The sequence below is a fragment of the Cotesia glomerata genome, linkage group LG8 (genome assembly GCF_020080835.1).
Source record: "Cotesia glomerata isolate CgM1 linkage group LG8, MPM_Cglom_v2.3, whole genome shotgun sequence".
NCBI classification, from domain to species: domain Eukaryota; kingdom Metazoa; phylum Arthropoda; class Insecta; order Hymenoptera; family Braconidae; genus Cotesia; species Cotesia glomerata.
In genome coordinates this window covers 18,825,607-18,851,105 of record NC_058165.1, presented here as the reverse complement: position 1 = coordinate 18,851,105, position 25,499 = coordinate 18,825,607, and the positions used below count along the sequence as shown (strand labels likewise).

At 25.0% G+C, this 25,499-nt stretch overlaps 1 protein-coding gene across 6 annotated transcripts in view; it reads left to right on the top strand.

Moving 5' to 3' along the window:
• Nucleotides 1-4,993: 4,993 nt before the first annotated feature.
• LOC123270213 (POU domain, class 6, transcription factor 2) overlaps nucleotides 4,994-25,499 on the top strand; it is a 211,519-nt gene continuing 191,013 nt past the window's right edge. The window contains exon 1 of one of the 6 annotated variants that reach the window (XM_044736166.1): nucleotides 4,994-5,629. In XM_044736166.1, coding sequence (XP_044592101.1) covers nucleotides 5,401-5,629 — 229 coding nt within the window. In that variant the 5' untranslated portion in view covers nucleotides 4,994-5,400. The remainder of the gene's footprint in view (nucleotides 5,630-25,499) is intronic. The other 5 variants (XM_044736162.1, XM_044736163.1, XM_044736167.1 and 2 more) reach the window with 5 other exon arrangements.

Sequence of the window (25,499 nt, the reverse complement as noted above, 5' to 3'; positions counted from 1 at the left end):
AATAAAAATTGTATTTTATAAACAATAAATGGCAATTATTGTATTTTATAAGACAAAAATAAAGAAAATTAATAATTTATATTAGATAAGTTTGTTAAAAGAATAAAAACAGTGATTTTTTATTCCATGACTTAGTTTACGAAAATTAACTCTGTACTAATGAGAAGATTTAGCGACCATGCGCCACCTATCGGAAATTTTTAGTACTAATTGTAAATTAGAACTTTATAAATTTTTATAAGAACTTTATAAATGGTTATATATGGCCATATGAGGATAAATATGAGTTAAGTTAATTATATATGGCTTTTGATGTGAATAAAAAATATATTTTATAAAAAAAATTAATCGCAATGATTGTATTTTATAAGACAAAAATAATAAGTAACTAATAAGCTTGTTAAAAAAAAAAAAAAAATCGTTACTTTTTATGTCAATACTTATTTTATAAAAATTAATCCTCTACAAGTGAGAATATTTAGCGACCATGCGCCACCTATCGAGAATTTTTAGTAATTATTTTTATAAAAACATTATTAATGGTTATATATTACCATATGAGGATAAATATGGGTTAAGTTAATTATATGTGGCTTTAAATACAAATAAAAAATATATTTTACAAAAAGTTGTTAACAATTGATGTATTTTATAAGATAAAAATTGAAAAAATTGAAAAATATAACACACAAGCTCGTTAAAAAAGAGAGAAAAAAGTGATTTTTTATCTCAATATTTATTTTATAAAAGTTAAATTTCTATTAGTGCAAAGATTTAGCGACCTTGCGCCACCTATGGACATTTTTTGGTACTAATTTTTATAAAAACCTTATAAATCGTTATATATGATCATATGAAGATATATAAAGTCAGAATATGGCAAATTTTGTTAAAAAAAATGTTTAATTTAAAGATCTCAACACAAAAAAATTGTTAAATATTTTTTAAGCCTAATTACTTCACAAAATTACTTTATTATTGTAACTTCAAACTTAAATATGTAAAATGTATAATTTTTCTTTTAAATAAATCATTCAAAAGGTTTTATAAAAATTAGTACTTAAAATTTCCTCTAGGTGGCGCATGGTCGCTAAATCTTCTCACTAGTAGAGAATTAGCTTTTATAAATTAAGTAATAAAATAAAAAATCCCTATTTTCTTGTTTTTAACATGCTTATCTATCACGAATTGTACTATTAGCTTCAAACTAATTATTATCCGATAAATTAGTATTATTTACAATTGTTAATTGTTTTATATACTCACGATTGTATTTATCTGCTCTTCTTAATCTTATTTCCTATGTATTAATATTGCCATTTATCTTGAGCCTTTGAATATAAACCAAATTCTACATATTATATTTTAATTTTCCAAATTTTTGACGTCAAATAAAGCAAAAAATTCCAATAAAATCACATTAGTAATTGATTAAAAAAGCTTGAATCCAATAAAAAGAAGCCGATATTCGGAAACTGGACCAGCAAAATCTATCGCGGTGGTTTGTCGAGTGATCGTGAGTGAAAGCTGAGATCGCTTATCTCTTATCTCGACATGTGGTGTCTTTCTCACCACAAATATGTGTCCCAGCAGGCGAAGCGTACCAGAGAAGAGAAGAGTGAGAGTGATAGTGAGGGGAAATAAAGACACGGGAATAGCAGTTGAGCATGAAGCTGAATGAATGACTACACGATCTAACCATAGAACAGACGCAGAGGGTAGCCATTGAGAGCCAGGATAGAGGTGGAAGCTGCTCCAGATACTACGGCAGCGTGTACACGCTATATGGCGCCCAAAAGGAGTAAAAGCTCGAAGAGAAGGAGGAAGAGGAAGAGGAAAAGCAAGAAGAGGGGAATTCGATGTTGCTTTTTGAAGCTGCGACTCTTTTCAAAGAGTGGGACCAAAACCACCGGAGAAAAGGGGCAAGACACCTAACCCACATCTCGCACCAGTGTTATATATAATCGCTCTCGATTCCTGCAAGTTTCACCCAGCTGTTAAGGGGAATGGGGGTGAACCATCCTCTCCAGCAGACGCTAGACGTAGAAAGAGAATCTTTATATTCCTGCTAGAGCAGGACGGAGGTAGTTTCATTCATTCCTTTTTGTTCTACGCACACCTACTAACTCCTTTTTATATCCTAAAGGATGTAAGGTGCTCAATGAACTTTAACAGCTGGGTGTTGATTAATTTACAAGCTGATAATTTCGGACACTAATCATCATTGGATATTTTTGGAGACTGTAATTGATATTGTAGCTTTAATTATCACCCTGGCTATTTTTGGGGTGGCTATTTTAAGAAACACCGGGTTATATTTAATTTATTAAGTGACTCAAATGTTATACTTGGAAAAAAATTGTAATTAAATTTGTCTAAAAAATATTGTTGATATTATTTATTAGTATAGAAAAATTTTTTGGAGTTTTAATTTAGGTGAATTTTAATTATTTTTTCTTACGCTTACAAATTTTATTAATGAAATTTAAATTTTGGACTTGAAAAGTTAAAAAATTATTTTTTTAAACAGTTTTAAATGTTTTTTATTAAAAAATTCTTTAAAATAATTTTTTTTATTGTTAGTTGTTTTTTATAAATATTTTTTAAAAATTAAAATTTTAAAAAGTTCAAAAATTTATCGACTATTTTTTGAATCTTTAGAATAATTTTTTACCATGAAATTTAAAAAAAAATTAAAATTTTAATTTAAAAATTTAAAAATTAAAATTTTGAACTTTTGGAAAGTTCAAAAATTGAAAAATTTATTGAGGTTATTTTTTAAAACTATTAAAATTTTTTGTTAAAAAATTTAATTTAAAAAATTTTATAAAAATTAAATCTCTACTAGTGAGAAGATTTAGCGACCATGCGCCACCTATCGGAAATTTTTAGCGAAATTCTGGAGAATAATTGAAGCTATTTTGGGGGAGGTTATTTTTGGAAACAAGGGGTTGTAATTAATTTATATGGTGACTCAAATATTTATTAGTTTAGAAAGTTGAAAAATGTTTTTAATTAGTTAGAAAATTTTTGGAAATTTAATAGACTTAATTTAAGTAAATTTTGATTGATTCAATAATTTTTTTTTGATACCTAAAAATTTTATTAAAATTTTGGACTTTTGAAAAGTTAAAAAATTTATTGAAGTTTAAAACAATTTTAAAAGTTTATTGATTGAAAAATACTTTATAATGAATTTTTTTAATTTTATAAAAATTTGAAATTTTGAACTCTTGAAAAGCTCAAAACTTATATATCTTATTAATTATATTTGTTAAAAACAATTTAAAGCGTTCTTCATTTAAAAATTTGTTTCAAAAAATTCTATAAACATTTTATAAAAGGTAAATCTCTACTAGTGAGAAAATTTAGCGACAATGCGCCACCTATTGGAACTTTTTAGTACTAATTTTTATAAAAAACTTATAAATGGTCATACATGATCATATGCGAATATAAATGGATTAAATTAATTATATATGGCTATGTATATAAATTAATTATATACGGTTAAAAAAATATATTTTATAGACAATGAATAGCAATTATTGTATTTTCTAAGACAAAATAGAGAAAATTCATAATTTATAACAGATAAACTTGTTAAAAGAAAGAAAACAGTGATTTTTAATTTCAATACTTATTTTATAAAAATTAACTCTCTACTAGTGAGAAGATTTAGCGACCATGCACCACCTATCGGAATTTTTTAGAACTAATTTTTATAAAAACCTTATAAATGGCCATATAGGTTAAGTTAATTATATATGGCCTAAAATTTTATTAAAATTTGTTTAAAAAATTCTCTAAAATAATTTTTTTTTAATTTTCTAAAAAATTGAAATTTTGAACTTTTCATAACTTGGGACAAAAAAAAATTTTTTTAATGATTTGTTCTTTATTTGATTAAAATTAACGTTTAAATTTTTCAAAAAAAAATTTTTAAATTAAATTTTTACCAATTTTTTACTGCCATCTAAAATTATCATTTTTCACAAAATTTTTCTAAAAATTAAACATTTTTTCCTTCAAAATTCTTAAATAAAAAAATTATTTTTACTCCAGCCAATAATACTTATCAAAATAACAATTTCCTTTAAAAAAAATCCCTAATTTTCCTCAAAAAAATTTTCAAATAAAAAAAAAACATAAAATACTCACAATTCTCCAAATCCTTTTTAAAAAATATAAAATTCCGATCAACCTAAGCCAAATCTAAAAACAAAAACAACCCCCTAAGCCTCCCACCCGTCTAAATATCAGGAAATCCCGGGTATTGTAATAATAAAACAATCTAATAAAATAAACAAGAGAAAAAAATTTTATTGACATTTCGGGCGTTGGCTAAACATCCGGCCATTCGTATTTTTTTCCAATTTCATTTGTTACCTTTTTTTTTTTTTATTATTTTCTATTCCTCCCCCACTATTTCTCCAGCAGGGAGCTCATCTTGTTCCCCAAACATTTCCCTAAAATTAAATTTTTCCTCTCAAAATTTCCCCTGAAAATCTCTCAAAAATTTCCTTAAAATTTTCTTTAGAAATTTTTCCTTCAAAAAAATTCTAAAATTTCTCCTTAACATCCTTAAAAGTATTAACATCTCTAAATAATAATAAAAAAAATCCGCGAGTAGATTTTGCAAACAAACAGGAGGACCTCGCGCATGGTACCGCCTTCGACACGCCTTTTAATCCCCCACCAATTTATAATAAAGAGTGCGCAGCTTGACTCGCGATTTTCCTTGCCGCCTACCCGCTAACCGTGCTTTAAGGCAAGCCGGCAACGACACAACGCAGCCAGACTGCGATACGCGAGGTTCTAAGTTACCTATAAGCGTTTGCGCGGTATTTTTTAAATATTTTACCGCGCACGTTGCCGGCTTCAAGTTTTTATCTCTAAAAAAAATTTAACTAATTTATTTTCCGGGAAAATAAATAAAAAAGTGATTGTTACTATTTGAATTAATTAATTAATTCACTAATTTTTGTTGGAACTAATTCGTGAAAATTTTGTGTTGTGATTAATTTTATTTATAATTAATGATAAGGACTGATTAATTTTTTGAACACTTAAAATAATAATTGAAATTAAGTGCGCTGATTAATTTTATTTATAAATTAATTCATTGAATAAAATTGTGTGAAAGTGACTTTAAATTGGCAAATTAATTCAAAAGACGGTGGATTAATTTGTGGGATTAATTTTGAATTGTGGGATTAATTTTGATTTGTGGGATTAATTTTGAATTGTGGGATTAATTTTGATTTACAAGCTCTGATGAGCTGAAGCAAGGTGGAGGTTTGTTGGAAAAAATTTTTAAAAACGGAGCCCGTTAAACAGGACCGAGGGTTCTCCTATTGGAGCGATGACGTGACTAGTGAAACGTGCAGAAATTTGTTTATGTTTGGAACGTACAGTAATAATCATATTGTTGAGGGTAGTAATAGTAGTAATAATAATAATAATAATAATCTTGATAGGGTTAATAATAATAGTACTGTTACGGATAGTGGTAATATTGTAGATAGTGAGGGTAATTTAGATAGAGGATCTGATGCTGGGGGGCCCAACGACGGAACAAGAGAACCACACATCGAGGACACCAAGAAATTACTAGGCATTCAAACAGGTAATTTTCTTTTGGTTTTTTTAGGGAATTTTAGGATTAATTTGAGAAAAAATTTTAGAGGCAATTTTTGAGTATTTTAAAAAATTAAAAGATAAGTTTCGACAGTAATTAATTTTGAAAAATTTGAGCTATTTTTAGTGGAAAATTTTTTTTGAATTAATTTTGAAGAAAACCTTTAACAGGAATTAATTTTAAGAAATTTGAGCAATTTTTAGTGTTCATTAATTTTGAGAAAATTTCACTTAAAAAAATTTTTTTCGGATTAATTTTTGAAGGAAAATTTGGACAGTAATTAATTTTGAGAAATTTAAGCTATTTTTAGTGTTAATTAATTTTGAGAAAATTTTACTTAAAGAAAAAATTTTTTGGATTAATTTTGAAGAAAAATTAATTTAGAGAAATTTGATCAATTTTTAGTGTGAAAAATTTTTTTTTAATTAATTTTGAAGAAAAGTTTTAACAGTGAATAATTTTAAGAAATTTGAGCAATTTTTAATGTTAATTAATTTTGAGAAAATTTTACTTAAAAAAATTTTTTTCGGATTAATTTTTGAAGGAAAATTTGGACAGTAATTAATTTTGAGAAATTTAAGCAATTTTTAGTGTTAATTAATTTTGAGAAAATTTTGCTTAAGAACATTTTTTTTGGATTAATTTTGGAGAAAAGTTTGAACGGTAATTAATTTGAAGAAATTTGATTAATTTTTAGTGTGAAAAATTTTTGAGAAAATTTTACTTAAAAAAAATTTTTTTTGGATTAATTTTGAAGAAAAGTTTGGACAATAATTAATTTTGAGAAATTTGATTAATTTTTAGTGCAAAAAATTTGTGAATTTTTTCAAAGATTAATAAAAGAGAAAAATTTTCATTATTTATAAATTAAAGAGAAAAATTTTTCACGGAAAAGTTTTGTTCTTGTTTCGAGAAAATTTTACTTAATAACAATTTTTTTAAGCTTAATTTTGAAGGAAAATTTATTAATTTTTTAAGGAAAAATTTTGTTTTTGTTTTGACAAAATTGTACTTAAATTTAGCTAAATTTTAAAGAAAAATGTCACACTCATTAGGAGCTTTCATTTGATTACCCACATGCATTTTTGATATATTTTTCATGTATACATATATGTAATATATATAAATATATGAAATATATGAACAATTGATGTGGGTACTCAAACGAAAGCTCTCAATGAGTGTAATATCAGGATGAGCTTATATCTTTAAAAATGTCAATTTATATCTGTAAAAATGTTAAAATTCAAAATTTTTATAAAAATTTCAATCAAAAATTAATTTTCTAAAATTGATCATTTTAAATCGAAGGAAAATTTTTTTCTATTTAATTGAACAAATTTCACTTGATAAAATTTTTTTTTGTGAAATTCTAAAGAAAAATTTAAATTAAAAATTAATTTCTTAAAGTTTGAGTATTTTAAATAGTAAAAAAATTTTTAACAAAAAAAAATTGTTAATTCTACTTATAAAAAGTTTTATTAAGAAATTTTTTAAATAAATTATTTTTCTAAAATCTGAAATAAAGTATTAATAATTTTAAAACTTAAAAAAATGAATTAATATTTAATTTTTTTAATAAAAAAATTGAAAGATAAAAATTAAATGATTTCCTTAAAAACTATCAACTTTATTCACCCGCGAATATGTTTGTATAAATATTACAGCACCTCTAATAATATCCTAATTATCAGAATAATTACAACGCGCACGTGACCGTAGTGATACAAAACACTCGGCTAGGAATTCTTGGAGTCTCTCGGCAAAACCGCCTCCACACGCAAACACACAGACAAACGCAAAGATACAGATAGAGAGACAGAGTGTATCCACGAGTGTTTTTCAGCTGAAATTATACGTTTCAACGCCAGCCGAGACAGTCTCGGTAAACATTAACCGAGCTCAGGCAAATAGAATAATTAAAAGTGTATTATAAAGCGGTCTTATTATATACATCGTTATCTCAGACCGCGGAATAACTCGCAAATAAACAAACCGGAAAAAGATTTTCTTATATTGCATTATGTATTTTAATAAACACTAAGTGCTAAATTCACTCGAGAGTATTTTAATACAATTTCAATTCAATTATTTTTCCGAGACTTTGTTTACAAAAAAAAAAATTTTTTTAATTAAAAATTTTTTTTTTATTAATTTTTAGTCAAAAATAATTTTAAAAAAAATAAAATATATTTTAAAAATAATAGCGCTTATTTATAAAATTACTCAGAAAAATTTCTAGTGCTCTATCTCTAGATACATAATTAAGAAATGACCTTGTATCTTGTGAACGCTTGACATTTTTAAAGATATCAGCTCATCCCGGGTTTACACTCATCAAGAGCTTTCATTTGAGTACCAACATGCATTTTTGATATATTTTTCTTATATACATATATATAATATATATTTTAAAGATATAAGCTCATTCTGATGTTACACTCATCAAGAGCTTTCATTTGAGTACCAACATGCATTTTTGATATATTTTTCATATATACATATATATATATAATATATAAATATATAAAATATATGCAAAATTGGTGTGGGTACTCAAATAAAAGGTCTCGATGAGTGTAACATCAAGATGAGCTTATATCTTCGATATATATATATATATATATATATATATATATATATATATATATATATATATATATATATATATATACTAGCTGACCCGACAAACGTTGTTTTGCCATGTGAATAATTTCTAGAGAATTTCTAGTGTAGAAAAAAAATATATATATATATATATATATATATATATATATATATATATATATATATATATATATATATATATATATATATATCATATATATGTACATATGGAAAATATATCAAAATGCATTTTATCATTTATTTTTGAGTATTAATATTTAAATTAATATTAAATCGTTTTTCTTGAAAATAATTACAAAAAAAATTTATTAAAATTTTTAAAGAAAATTTTAAATATATTAAATAGAATTTTGATTTATTTTAAACATAAAAAAATCAAATTTTTGAATTTTGTCTTTTATACAGATGTGATTTGACATTTTTAAAGATATAAGCTCGCCCCGACATTACACTCATCAAGACCTTTCATTTGAGTACCAACATGCATTTTTGATATATTTTTCATATATACATATATATAATATATATTTTAAAGATATAAGCTCATTCTGATGTTACACTCATCAAGAGCTTTCATTTGAGTACCCACATGCATTTTTGATATATTTTTCATATATACATATATTCATATATACATAATATATATAAATATATAAAATATATGAAAATCTGGTGTGGATACTCAAATGAAAGGTCTCGATGAGTGTAACATCAAGATGAGCTTATATCTTCGAAATATATATATTATATATGAAAAATATATATCAAAATGAATTTTATCATTTATTTTTGAGTATTAATATTTAAAAATTAATATTTAAATCATTTTTCTTAAAAATAATTACAAAAAAAATTTATTAAAATTTTTAACGAAAATTTTGAATATATTAAAAAAGAATTTTGATTTTTTTTTATAACAAAAAAATCAAATTTTTGAATTTTGTCATTTTTACAGATGTAATTTGACATTTTTAAAGGTATAAGCTCACCCCGACATTACACTAATCAAGACCTATCATTTGAGTACCCACATCAATTTTTCATATATTTTATATATTTATGTATATTATATATATGTATATATGAAAAATATATTAAAAATGCAAGTGGGTACTCAAATAAAAGCTCTTGACGAATGTAACATCAAGACGAGCTTATATCTTTAAAATATATATTATATATATGTATATATGAAAAATATATCAAAAATGCATGTGGGTACTCAAATGAAAGCTCTTGATAAGTGTAAGCTCAAAATGAGCTTATATCTTTAAAAATGTCAATGGTTAAGAAAGTACAGTTCAATTTAACAAGAGTCAATATTTAATAAAAAATTTTTAACTTATTATAGAATTATTAAAAAATTAATAATACTCGCGATTCTACAGATTAATAATTTAAAGCGACAGTGTCCACTTAACACTAAAAAGCTTTTAAGTAAAAATAAATAACAAAAATTTCATGCATTAAAACCTGAATAATGAATCATGAATGACGAATTATAATATAAATAAATATAATCTCTGATTCAAGCATTCTTCATTCTGATATTCTCAAAATAAGATAAGTGTTAATTAAACATTAACAATAATTGAGATTGAGACGAATTTAATATTCGAGACGGTAATATTGAACATGAGCTTAGATATTGGATATAAATTCAAATATTTCATATTGGTCGCGATTAATTTTACTTCTACATATAAGTATTATATTATTTATGGACTTGAGATATTTCCTAGCTGAAAATGACCTATCAATTATCAATATTAGCTCCGTAATAACCCGATGGTGACAATATACGCGAACAATAATAATGTTTGATTAATCCAATAGTTAACAGATTCCATTCGAAAAGTGACTGATGTAACTGGGGCGTTTCAATGACGTAGCTCCTTGTTTCTCTGCATATACTATATAAATCTATCGATGTATATAAATATATTAATGTATATCAGCCAGATGGTTTATTTAAAAGCGATCGACTTTTTTTTACCTTCAAAAAATCTATACGCGATACAGAAAAAAAAGATTCTCTTGAGCCAAGAAAATATTTTTCTTCCTAATTATTTTCTTGAGCGGAAAAACTTTTTTTTGACAAGAAATTTCACTTATTCCAACAAAATTAATTCTTTTGCTTTAAGAAATACGTATCGTGATCCAAGAAAATTTATTTAAGTCACGAAAATCTTGTTTTGAGAATATTCAGCCTCGAGCTCGAAAAATTTAGTTCTTAATAGAAGTTAATTTTCTTGTCTTGAGAAAATTTCTCTCTTGCTCCAAAAAATTAAATATAAAGATAGAAGTAAATTTTTATTGATTAACATGTCAATTGGGAAGATCAAATAATATTTCATCATTTTATTTCATTCAATATGTATATCGAATATGTATTTCTCAGGGTGAGAAAATTTTTTTCTCAGCTGAAGTAGGTGGCGCTGCTTCCCTAAAGTATCTAAAAATCTTGATTAAATATAAAAATTTATTGTATCAAGTATTTATGATAGAATTAAGAAAAAATGACTCGCCAAGAATAGAATTTAAAGAAAAATTTTAACTTCGGCCAACACAACTTCGGTCTTCCTTCAGGCACCTGACAAATTTTCTTCAGCCAAGAATTTTGTTCTTCAGTCAAGAAATTTGTTTTTCTAAGTAAATAACAAAATTTTGCTTTATTAAATGATAAATTTTGTTAAATTGCATTGTACTGGCTTAAATATTGACGTTTTTAAAAATATAAGCTCATCCCGATGTTACACTCATCAAGAGCTTTCATTTGAGTACCCACATGCATTTTTGATATATTTTTCATATATACATATATATAATATATATTTCAAAGATATAAGCTCATCTTGATGTTACACTCATCAAGAGCTTTCATTTGAGTACCCACTTGCATTTTTGATATATTTTTCGTATATACATATATATAATATATATAAATATATAAAATATATGAAAAATTGATGTGGGTGCTCAAATGAAAGCTCTTGATGAGTGTAATGTCAGGGTGAGCTTATATGCTTAAAAATGTCAAATTATATCTGTAAAAATGAAAAATTCAAAATTTTGATTTTTTTGTGATAAAAAAAATCAAAATTCTTTTTAATGCATTTAAAATTTTCTTTAAAAATTTCAATAAATTTTTTTGTGACTATTTTTAAGAAAAATTATTTAAATATTAAATTTTAATTATTATTTTCTTAATATTAATACTCAAAAATAAATGATAAAATGCATTTTGATATATTTTTCATATATACATATATATAATATATATATTTCGAGAATATAAGCTCATCTTGATGTTACACTCATCGAGACCTTTCATTTGAATACCAACATCAATTTTTCATATATTTTATATATTTATATATGTTACATATATGTATATATGAAAAATATATAAAAAATGCATGTGGGTACTCAAATGAAAAGTCTTGATCAGTGTAACATCGGGATGAGCTTATATCTTTAAACATGTCAAATTATGTCGGTCAAAACGTTAAAATTCAAAATTTTGATTAAGAAAAATCAAAATATTTTTTAGTAAATTAAAAATTTTCTTGAAAAATTTTAATAAATTTTTCTTGTGATTATTCTTAAGAAAAATGATTTAAATATTGAATTTTAATTTTTTTTTTTTTAATATTAATACTCAAGATTAATGATAAAATGCATTTTGATATATTTTTCATATATAATATATATATATTTTGAAAATTTAAGCTCATCTTGATGTTACACTCATCGAGACCTTTCATTTGAATACCAACATCAATTTTTCATATATTTTATATATTTATATATATTACATATATGTATATATGAAAAATATATCAAAAATGCATGTGGGTACTCAAATGAAAGCTCTTAACAAGTCTAACATCAAGATGAGCTTATATCTTAAAAATATGTATTATATATATGTATATATGAAAAATATATCAAAAATGCATGTTGGTACTCAAATGAAAGCTCTTAATGAGTGTATCATCGGGATGAGCTTATATCTTAAAAAATGTCAATATTTAATAAAATACAGTGCAATTTAACAAAATTAATTATTTAATAAAATATACACGAATTACCTCCGGAACAAATAGAAGTTACACCGATAATTTAGCTTTGTTTAGCAGCCTCTCAGTAATTAGCCGATAATAATGCACCGCTGGATAAGTGTATATTAAATATATATATAAGTCGATCTGTTTAATTGTAACAACCGTAAAGCGGTAGTAGTGTGACCTGGAAATAAAATGCTAATTGAAGAATTGGAGCTCCGGTAAATATGGCTCTCGGTCACGAGTCACCAGTTTCTTAATTTGTGTCAAAAGTTTTCTGGTCAAAACTATCGATTAATCGGAATCAACGTCTTAAATATTCTATCAATTTTCACGCGAGTACAAATCTAAGAATTTTAAATACAAGTGATACTACACGCCGTATTAATTAATTTTTAAAATCAATCGGATATTTTTACACTGACCTCACCTACTTTTTACGGCTGCACGTGAATCACCGAAAAGATAACAAATTCACGGTGAATTTGAAGAACGAGTTATTGGAAGAAACTCGAGGGTCGTTCGTGATGATGCGTGTGTGTAGAGGTATATGTGTGCAAAGGGTATGTGGGGTTGAGGATCGCCGACGGCATGAAATCCCAAAGGCTGGGGCTCTCGACTCGCGATATTGTTGGGGTAGGCACTTGAAAAGTGGTCACAAAAGGAAACGACGTTGTGTCAAAGCTTACGAGGGTGAATTTTGCGCGGGAGTTACTTGAGTTCTACTTCAATTTTTTTACTTTGATTTTTCTTTTATAGACAACTTTTACTTTATTTTTATTTTTTATCATTTATCTTTGAGTATTAATATTAAAAACAATAATTAAAATTTTTAAATAAAATTTTTAATTTATTAAAAAAAAATTTGATTTAAGAAAAAAAAACAAACTTATGAATTTTGACATTTTTATAGTCATAAGTTGAGATTTTTAAGAATATAAGCTCATTCTGATGATACACTCATCGAGAGCGTTCATTTGAGTACCTACATCAATTTTTCATATATTTATATATATTATATATATATGTATATATGAAAAATATATCAAAAATGCATGTGGGTACTCAAATGAAAGGTCTCAATGATTGTAACATCAGGATGAGCTTATATCTTTAAAAATGTCAATAGTTCACGAGATACAAGGTCATTTCTTAATTAATTAAAATTAATTTAGCATATATTTAATAATTTTAAAAAAATTATAACAATTACAAAATGGCAAAAAAAAATTTTTACTTTAATAACATATTAAATTTTAATATATTTTTCAAATATACATATATATAATATATATTTTAAAGATATAAGCTCATCCTGATGTTACACTCATCAAGAGTTTTCATTTGAGTACCCACATGTATTTTTGATATATTTTTCATATATACATATATATAATATATAATTTAAAGATATAAGCTCATCCTGATGTTATACTGATCAAGAGCTATCATTTGAGTACTCACATGTATTTTTGATTTATTTTTCATGTATACATATATATAATATATATAAATATATAAAATATATGAAAAATTGATGTGGGTACTCAAATGAAAGATCTCAATGAGTGTAACATCAGGATGAGCTTATATCTTTAAAAATCTTAATAGTTCACGATATACAAGGTTAATTCTTAATCAATGAAAATTAATTGAGTATATATTAAATAATTTTACAAATTTACAACAAATAAATAATGGCAAAAACAATGCAATTTTTTAAAAATAATTTTTTTTTTTTTTTAATTTAATAACATTTTAAATTTTTCATATACAGATATATATATATATATATATATATATATATATATATATATATATATATATATATACATATATATAACATATATTTTGAAGATATTAGCTCATCCTGATGTTATACTCATCAAGAGCTTTCATTTGAGTACCCACATTTATTTTTGATATATTTTTCATATATACATATATATAATATATATTTCAAAGATATAAGCTCATCCTGATGTTATACTCATCAAGAGCTTTCATTTGAGTACCAACATGCATTTTTGATATATTTTTCATACATACATATATATAATATATATAAATATATAAAATATATGAAAAATTGATGTGGGTACTCAAATGAAAGGTCTCGATGAGTGTAACATCACAATGAGCTTATATCTTTAAAATTGTCAATAGTTCACAAGATTTCATCTATTTTTCCAATTCCGCGGTTTTCCGCGGATTTATATTTAAAATTGAAACTAGACGTGTGAGTACTTATTTCAAAAAAATTTTTGTGATCTATAATAAAATATAATTTATCATTATTATAATTTTTTTATAAATCGTTAACTTGAAAGGTAGTGTTGTGCATCGCTAGTTTAAGTGGGCGAATTCTCGAGCGAAAATGTTATCGTTGGCAGATCGTGAGGGTTGCTGTTGGGGTGGCTTTTGACGCTCGCCGACAAGCCATAGGATCGAGGGCAGCCAAGGGAGTAAGTCGGTTACAGATTCATCCGATTACCAAAATAATTTTTTAAAAAATATCTTGACCTGGGTTCAGTTTGAATTAATTTTCCAAAATTATCAAAAATATATTTTTCTCTATCCTCCATTTTAATTTAAATTAAGAAAAGAATAAATTAATGACGGTAATGACCTATCAAGTAATTATAATTATAATTATACAATTTGGACATTGCTCTAGAGTCTTATCGGTCGTTGCCGGTTAAAATACAACATATATAATAGTCAAACATAACAGCACGTTTTATTTTATAATGTTAAAGATAATGATCGCTGATAATTAGATATCTTGACAAATTTTTGTTTTTTTCAATTAATAAGCCTATTATGTATGATATTTTGTAAGTTAATGACTTAATCTAGGTAAATAGTAATCTTACGAACTATCGGGTATTGCAATCTTCAATCTTCAATCTTTCAGTTGCTTACGTGTATTTTTTATTCTACTCTTTGTAAGACTTAAAATTTAATTTATTCAAATTTAAGCGAAATTCATTAGGGTGGTATATATTAAAAATTTGTTGGTCAACAAAATCAATATTTTAACCCTGTTTACAATTTTTTCAAGGATGTTTGAAATACAATTATTAAAATTTATTCTTTAAAAAAATTAAAAATAATTACTAGCGACCCTGCAGACATTATAAATAAAATATTGCATTATTAAATAATGAATTTTGTTAAATTGCACTGTACTTTCTTAAATATTGACATTTTTAAAGATATAAGCTTATCTTGATGTTACACTCATCGAGAGCTTTCATTTGAGTACCCACATGCATTTTTGATATATTTTTCATATATACATATATATATAATATATATTTCAAAGATATAAGCTCATCTTGATGTTACACTCATCAAGAGCTTTCATTTGAGTACCCACTTGCATTTTTGATATATTTTTCGTATATACATATATATAATATATATAAATATATAAAATATATGAAAAATTGATGTGGGTACTCAAATGAAAGGTCTTGATGAGTGTAATGTCGGGGTGAGCTTATATCTTTAAAAATGTTAACTTATAACTATAAAAATGTTAGAATTCAAAATTTTGATTAAAAAAAAATCGAAATTCTTTTTAATAAATTTAAAATTTTCTTTAAAAATTGTAATAAATTTTTTTTGTGATTATTCTTCAGAAAAATTATTTAAATATTAAATTTTAATTATTGTTTCCTAATATTAATACTCAAAGATAAATGATAAAATGCATTTTTATATATTTTTCATATATACATGTATATAATATATATATTTTGAAGATGTAAGCTCATCCTGATGTTACACTCATCAAGAGCTTTCATTTGAGTACCCACTTGCATTTTTGATATATTTTTCATATATACAGATATATAATATATATATAAATATATGAAATATATGAAAAATTGATGTGGGTACTCAAATGAAAGGTTTCGATGAGTGTAATGTCAAGGTGAACTTATATCTTTAAAAATGTCAAATTATATCTGTAAAAATGTTAAAATTTTGATTAAAATAAATCAAAATTCTTTTTAATAATTTAAAAATTTTCTTTAAAAATTTTAATAAATTTTTTTTGTGATTATTCTTCAGAAAAATAATTTAAATATTAAATTTTAATTATGGTTTTTTAATATTAACCCTCAAAAGTAAATGATGAAATGCATTTTCATATATTTTTCATATATACATATATATAATATATATTTTAAAGATATAAGCTCATCTTGATGTTATACTCATCGAGAGCTTCCATTTGAGTACCCACTTGCATTTTTGATATATTTTTCATATATACAGATATATAATATATATATAAATATATGAAATATATGAAAAATTGATGTGGGTACTCAAATGAAAGGTCTCGATGAGTGTAACATCAGGATGAGCTTATATCTTTAAAAATGTCAATAGTTCACGAGATACAAGGTCATTTCTTAATTATGTTTCTAGAGAACAATAATAATAATAATTTTTTCCCTTCTGTTAAAATTAAAAAAAAAAAATTTACTGGTACTCTGAACAATCCCTTCTTTCACACTCGCCTTATTACAACATACAATACTTATTACAATAATTTGTATAATGACAAAACCTTGATCGCGATAAATTAAAACATGATTCACAATTGAAGGACGTGACACGAAAGCGTGCGCTGTCATTAATTCGAATAATTTATAAAGAAGTACGCACGTGCGTAACGCCCTGGCAGCTTGCGTCTACTGCAGTCCTTACTGTGCTCTCAGAATAGAATAGAAGGGGTTACACTTATTACACTTACAGGACTCACACTTACAAGACCTCCAGTGATATTATATGACTCGAGTGTTTTTTGTACGCATCATGTCTCTAATAGAGCCAATTTACGTTTAAAAGCACGCTTAGACGCGACACACTCTCTCTTGTCTTGGATAAAGTCCTTAATGACGTCTCAACTTTAAATTCACCCCTCTATGCCCGGTCACGTGTCCTTTCACTGGTTTAGGTCCGATTGATTCTACGATCATCATTGTGCTTCATTGATTCAATTTCGAATCAAGAAATGACTTTTGGGTGTTATATTATTAATTGCTTGAATTATTCTTTCAAAATTTATTAAAATTTATTTCAATGAAATTATTTGAAAAGAAAAATTATATATATAATCTATCTCTAGATATATAATCAAGAAATTACCTTTTATCTCGTGAACTATTGACAGTTTTAAAGATATAAGCTCATCCCGATGTTATACTCATCGAGACCTTTCATTTGAGTACCCACTTCAATTTTTCATATATTTTATATATTTATATATATTACATATATGTATATATGAAAAATATATAAAAAATGCAAGTCGGTACTCAAATGAAAGCTCTTGATGAGTGTAACATCAGGATGAGCTTATATCTTCAAAAAAAAAAATATATATATATATTAGAGTGGTCCAAAAAAAACATTTTTATTTTTTTTTTCAAGTGCTGCTGTCTTAAAAACTTCTCTAAGGTATAAAAAAAAATTCTCTCCCAAGCGCAGCTTGATATCTCAATTCTTCATGAAGCTCAATGAATTTTTATTTTCCCATTTAAATAACACGTAAAAAAAATTTTATTTACGTTCCCATTCGGTAAAACTACGAAAAAATTTTTTTTTTGTATTTTTCGTCAATTATTCTTGTAGAAAATTTAATTCTCTACAAAAAAGTACTGAGGTAGTTTTTTCGTAATCCTAACAAGTAAAAAGTTATTAAGCTTTAAATACTCGCAATAAAAGAAAATTTAATCAGATATGATTTTAGAATCCACGTTGTATCACATTTTCTGTTTCAAAGTATTTGATTATGTAATTTATATTTTTTTCTTAAAAACATGGTATACAGTCTGATATCGGTAATTCAGTCTTGACCAGTGACAACAAATGACGATTGAATTTATCAGTTTGTTTATTTGAACCACATGTAAAATGCACTGAAGGAGATTACCAGACTTTGTAAATACTCTAACCACTGCTTAAAAAAATTAAACTAGATAATTTACTTTTAGCACTCTCTTGCGGCCTACATGAAGATATATAGTAAATTTAATTTTTTGTTGATAATTAGTTTTAATAATTATGTCTTATAAGTAATATAAACTAAAATAAAAAATAACCAAAAAATTAAATAAGTCTTATAGATTATATTGGTTGTATATTTATTAGCAATTTCTTTATAGTCAAGCTTATCCCACAATAAAATTGAGATGAAATGTATGTGGCATCAAACTATTCGTAACGTGATTGGTCGAATGTATCATAAGCATGAAAATATATGCAAACTCTATAGTCAGGCGCGCGCTTGCGCGCGCAAATTTAAATTCTAGTCCACTCTTATAATTTAGATGAAAAATATGAAAATATACACAATTAGACAAACTATTCGTAACGTGATTGGTCAAATATATCATAAGTATGAAAATATAGATAATTCCATACTAAATTCACACGCGCGCTTGCGCGCGCAACGTATACTAGTTTACTTAAGGTAGTACCTCCGCGACAATCCAGATCAAAAATTTTGACTCGCTATCCATGTTATACGTATCGACAGAGCTAAGGTTGTAGGTTAAGATTTTTTAACGTTACTGTACTCGTCACTACTATATTCTCTATACATATACACACACACTACGGTTTCAGTGACTAGCGGCTGTTTTTTGTACCCCCTCTCCTAAAAATAATCCTCTAAAAGTGAAATTGATTTTAATTAATCTCGAAAACTACATGGTAAAAAATTTTCATTTTTTTTTAATTGTTCGAAATATCATATTCTTCAATCTACTAGTTTTTTGATAAAGTCTTGAAATTCTTTCGATGGAAAAAATTAAAAATACTGTCATTTTCCCACGCTTCTCCTATGTTACATGTACAAAAATGTCATTTTCAATTGCAATTATCTCGAGCTTGGTGTGGTAAATCGTCTTCAAATTTTAACAGCATATGTATTATGTATTTAATGACTTATATTCAAAGTTTCGAGGATTTCTTGAAATATTGCTTTCATAACCGTACTACCTTAAATATGTGATGACTCCTGAGATAAGGCAGTTTTACGAACGAACTCTACCTGTTTATTTATCATTTTTTTTTCAAAGATTAAATTTAAAAATAAGAGAATCAATTCACGAAGGACTTCTATTTACGTTCTCCTGCAAAGTTTCATGATTTTTCATTCGGTCAAAAAGCGTCCCAGCATCGTGTTCAAAATTTAAATATTCACCTGTCCTATATGTTCTTAAATAAAAAAATTAAATTCAGTATACATCCGGAAGAACTAGCTTGCTCTTGATTCAGATTCCGTAATGAAATTCAAGTTCAATTTTAAAAAATCATTGCTCATAGGAAAAAATATCCAAATTGTAATGAGAAAAATTATTCATAATTCACAGTTAATACTTCACCAAAAGACATGTGTTAATTATATTAGAAACAGTCTACTTTGATAAATTTTGAAATAAATACATGCAGTTACCAAAAAAGTTTTCGAAAAGATGCTTTGAAACTATCTTCGTTCAAATTTTCTTTTGTGCGAGTATTTAAAGCTCAATAACTTTTTACTCGTTAAGATAACGAAAAAACTACCTCAGTACTTTTTTGTAGAGAATTAAATTTCCTACAAAAATAATTGACGAAAAATGCATAAAAAATTTTTTTTCGTAATTTTACCGGATGAAAACGTAAATAAAATTTTTTTACGTGTTATTTACATGGGAAAATAAAAATTCATTGAGCTTCATGAAGAATTGAGATATCAAGCTGCGCTTTGAAGGGAATTTTTTTTATACCTTAGAAAAGCTTTTAAGATGATAGGCAAAAAACTTTTGTTTTTTGGACCACTCTAATATATATAATATATATAAATATATATATATATATATATATATATATATATATATATATATATATATATATATATATATATATCAATATATATATATATATATATGTATATATTAAAATATATCAAAATGCATTTTATCATTTATTTTTGAGTATTAATATTAAAAAATAATTATCAATATTTATATTTAAATCTTTTTTTTTAAGAATAATTACAAAAAAAATTTATTAAAATTTTTAATGAAAGTTTTACAATTCTTGAAAAAAATTTTGATTTTTTTAAATCAAAATTTCGAATTTTAACATTTTTATAGATATAAATTGACATTTTTAAAGATATAAGCTCATCTTGATGTTACACATATCGAGACCTTTCATTTGAGCACCCACATCAATTTATCATATATTTTATATATTTATATATATTACATATATGTATATATGAAAAATATATCAAAAATGCATGTGGGTACTTAAATGAAAGCTTTTGATGAGTCTAACATGAAGATGAGCTTATATTTTCAAAATATATATTATATATATGTATATATGAAAAATATATTAAAAATGCATGTGGGTACTTAAATGAAAGCTCTTGATGAGTGTAACATCAAGATGAGCTTATATCTTTATAATCTTCAATATTTAAGAAAGTACAGTGCAATTTAACAAAAGTCATTATTTAATATAACAAAATTGTATTTATTCATTGTTTAATCACTTTTAAATGATATTATTAAGAGTAACTTGTATGAAAATTAAAAAAAAATTATTTATTTCAATGTTTTCTTCTAATTTGCGGATTTTTGCGGTTTTCTAGAGACATAATTAAGAAATGACCTTGTATGTTGTGAAATATTGACATTTTTAAAGATATAAGCTCATTCTGACATTACACTCATCAAGACCTTTTATTTAAGTACCCACATAAATTTTTCATATATTTTATATATTTATATATATAACATATATGTATATATGAAAAATATATCAAAAATGCAAGTGGGTACTCAAATGAAAGCTCTTGATGAGTGTAACATCGGGATGAGCTTATAACTTCAAAAACGTCAATATTTATGAAAGTACAGTGCAATTTAACAAAAGTTATTATTTAACAAAGCAAAATTTTAGTTATTTGCACAGAAAGAAAAATTTCTTAGCTGGAGAACAAAATTGTAGGCTCAAAATTTTTCTCGAGAATATTTGATACCCATTTTATATTATTTTACCGTGCAATTATACATATTGAATGAAAAAAAAATGATGAAATATTATTTGATCTTACCAATTGACACGTTAATCAATAAAAATATTAATGAAAATTAACTTCTATCTTCATATTCAATTTTTTGTAGCAAGAGAGAAATTTTCTCAAGACAAGAAAATTAACTTCTATCAAGAACTAAATTTTTAGGAGCTCGAGGCTGAATTTTTTCAATACAAGATTTTCTTGACTTGAATAAATTTTCTGTATCAAGATACCTATTTCTTAAAGCAAGAGAATTAATTTTTCAATAAGTGAATTTTCTTGTCAAAAAAAATATTTTTCCGGCTCAAAATTAATTTCCAATTCGAAAAATTACAATCAAACCATGTGTAAAATTACCACACACGCTCCTAGCACAGCATGAGATATTAAACCGGCAGTTGGGAGCGTACCTAAACGCGTGATATATATAAGCCCGAGCAAGCATCTGAAATACAGAAGGGGAGTTTTTAGTATTATAATGGCTTGCGTGCATGCTTAAAAGTTCTATTTGTGGTAATTCAAAGTTTAATGCACCCATACACTTACAATACACGTACAATCTTTAATGTCTAATGAATAATGTGACTCGTCCAGTTGCAATTACAATTTTTAGCCCAACCTCATTTATATAAATATAAACACACATCCCCCGGTAAGGTCTCGGCTCATAAAAGATGAAATGTTCTTCCTGAATTTTACAGCAAGTCCACATCAACAATTACTTTTTCTTGACTACAGATCCGTCAATACTCCAAGAATTACTTTTTAATTGCGCGCCTAATTTATTGGCTCTATTAATGTACATTGGGTACATTGGGCGTTGGCACGCACATCTTTATTTCTCGGCTAAAATATTATGTGCTATACATTGATATATTATGTTAGTGAAGATGTGTGCGGCGTTGAGTATCGCAGCGAGCATTTAACACTTACTGACATTACATCTGTGTGTTTAATCCTTGTATTTCGTGACTCGGAACAAAAGCCCTGTGGATTTCTGACAGAATGGTATCGCACGAAACGAGCATTATCTCTACTTATGCTCCATCCATGAATCCAACAACCCAACTTATGTATTATACTATGTATCAAAGCTCACTGTTAAAGAATTTTGTGGCTTTGAAATTAAATATTTATTTTTTTAATAAGAATTATTAAAATATATATTTTTTTTTAAGTTAAAAATATAAATAATAAATTAATTTATAGAGTATAAAATTCTTTTTAAATTAAGTACTTATACGGGGAATTTTATTTAAAAATATCAATTTGCGGTAAACTGCGAATTAGAACATTATTTTTATTAAAATAATAATAATAATAATAATAATAACTAGCAATTTGGCAGTCACTACGTGACTGCCGGGACTTAAGAAGTATAAATAAAAGAATTTTGCGTTATTAAATAATGAATTTTGTTAAATTGCACTGTACTTTCATAAATATTGATATTATCAAAGATATAAGCTCATTCTGATGATATACTCATCGAGAGCTTTCATTTGAGTACCCACATCAATTTTTCATATATTTTTCATATATACATATATATGACATATTTTAAAGATATAAGCTCATCTTGATGTTAGACTCATCAAGAGCTTTCATTTGAGTACCCACTTATATTTTTGATATATTTTTCATACATACATATATATAATATATATAAATATATAAAATATATGAAAAATTGATGTGGGTACTCAAATGAAAGGTCTTGATGAGTGTAATGTCAGAATGAGCTTATATCTTTACAAATGTCAATATTTCACAACATACGAGGTCATTTCTTAATTATGTCTCTAGAAAACCGCAAAAATCCGCGAATTAGAAGAAAACATTGAAATAAATGATTTTTTTTTTATTTTTATACAAGTTACTCTTAATAATATCATTTAAAAGTGACTAAACAATGAATAAATACAATTTTGTTATATTAAATAATGACTTTTGTTAAATTGCACTGTACTTTCTTAAATATTGAAGATTATAAAGATATAAGCTCATCTTGATGTTACAGTCATCAAAAGCTTTCATTTGAGTACCCACTTGTATTTTTGATATATTTTTTATATATACATATATGTAATATATATGTAATATATATAAATATATAAAATATATGAAAAATTGATGTGGGTACTCAAATGAAAGGTCTTGATGAGTGTAATGTCAGAATGAGCTTATATCTTTACAAATGTCAATATTTCACAACATACGAGGTCATTTCTTAATTATGTCTCTAGAAAACCGCAAAAATCTGCGAATTAGAAGAAAACATTGAAATAAATGATTTTTTTTTAATTTTCATACGTTACTCTTGATAATATCATTTAAAAGTGACTAAACAATGAATAAATACAATTTTGTTATATTAAATAATGACTTTTGTTAAATTGCACTGTACTTTCTTAAATATTGAAGATTATAAAGATTTAAGCTCATCTTGATGTTACAGTCATCAAGAGCTTTCATTTGAGTACCCACTTGTATTTTTGATATATTTTTTATATATACATATGGACTCTGTTATGCAATAGTGTGTTAAGTTCATAGGATTTCCATAGCACTTAACACATTAATGCATAACAGTGTCCATATATGTAATATATATGTAATATATATAAATATATAAAATATATGAAAAATTGATGTGGGTACTCAAATGAAAGGTCTTGATGAGTGTAATGTCAGAATGAGCTTATATCTTTACAAATGTCAATATTTCACAACATACGACGTCATTTCTTAATTATGTCTCTAGAAAACCGCAAAAATCCGCGAATTAGAAGAAAACATTGAAATAAATGATTTTTTTTTAATTTTCATACGTTACTCTTAATGATATCATTTAAAAGTGACTAAACAATGAATAAATACAATTTTGTTATATTAAATAATGACTTTTATTAAATTGCACTGTACTTTCTTAAATATTGAAGATTATAAAGATTTAAGCTCATCTTGATGTTACAGTCATCAAGAGCTTTCATTTGAGTACCCACTTGTATTTTTGATATATTTTTTATATATACATATATGTAATATATATAAATATATAAAATATATGAAAAATTGATGTGGGTACTTAAATGAAAGGTTTTAATGAGTGTAATGTCAAAATGAGCTCATATCTTTAAAAATGTCAATATTTCACAAGATACAAGGTCATTTTTTAATTATGACCCTAGAAATAGAGAATTTTTTAAATGCATCCTAAATACTTGTAATAAATTGACTATCGGTGAAAATTTAATTAAAAAAATTATGAAATGAATTTTTTAAATTATAAATTTTTGATAAAAAGCCTAATTAAAATTTTTCTAATAATAATTAAAAAAAAAAATGATATTATAAAAATTATAAAAGACTTTTGATAAATTGCACTGTACTATCTTAAATATTGACATTTTTAATGATATAAGCTCATTCCGATGTTACACTTATCAAAAGCTTTCATTTGAGTACCCACATGCATTTTCATATATTTTTCATATATACATATATATATAATATATAAATATATGAAAAATCGATGTGGGTACTCAAATGAAAGGTCTCGATGAGTGTAATGTCAAGATGAGCTTATATCTTTAAAAATGTCAATAGTTCACAAGATACAAGGTCATTTCTTAATTTTGTCTCTAGAAAACCGCGAAAATCCGCGAATTAGAAAAAAACATTGAAATAAATTTTTTTTTTTTATTTTCATACAAATTACTTTTAATACAATTTTTTAGAAGTGATTTTACAAGAATTTTTATTAAAATAATAATAATAATAATAATATTTAAAAAAATAATTAAAAAATGATGTGTTATAAAAATAAACTCAAGAAAATAGTATCTTACTTGAGAAACTTATTAATTTAGTGATATTAATTACTATAATTAACAATTTAAACCTTCAACTGTCGGGTATAGCATAAATATACACATATAGAAGAGATAGAGTAGATTTCAGCCTGAAGCGATTGTACAATCGAGCAATCCCGTGAGATATATAATAGCAGTTATTTGGAAACTGGATCAATTAGTAAAGCCGATTTAAATGCAATAATGAT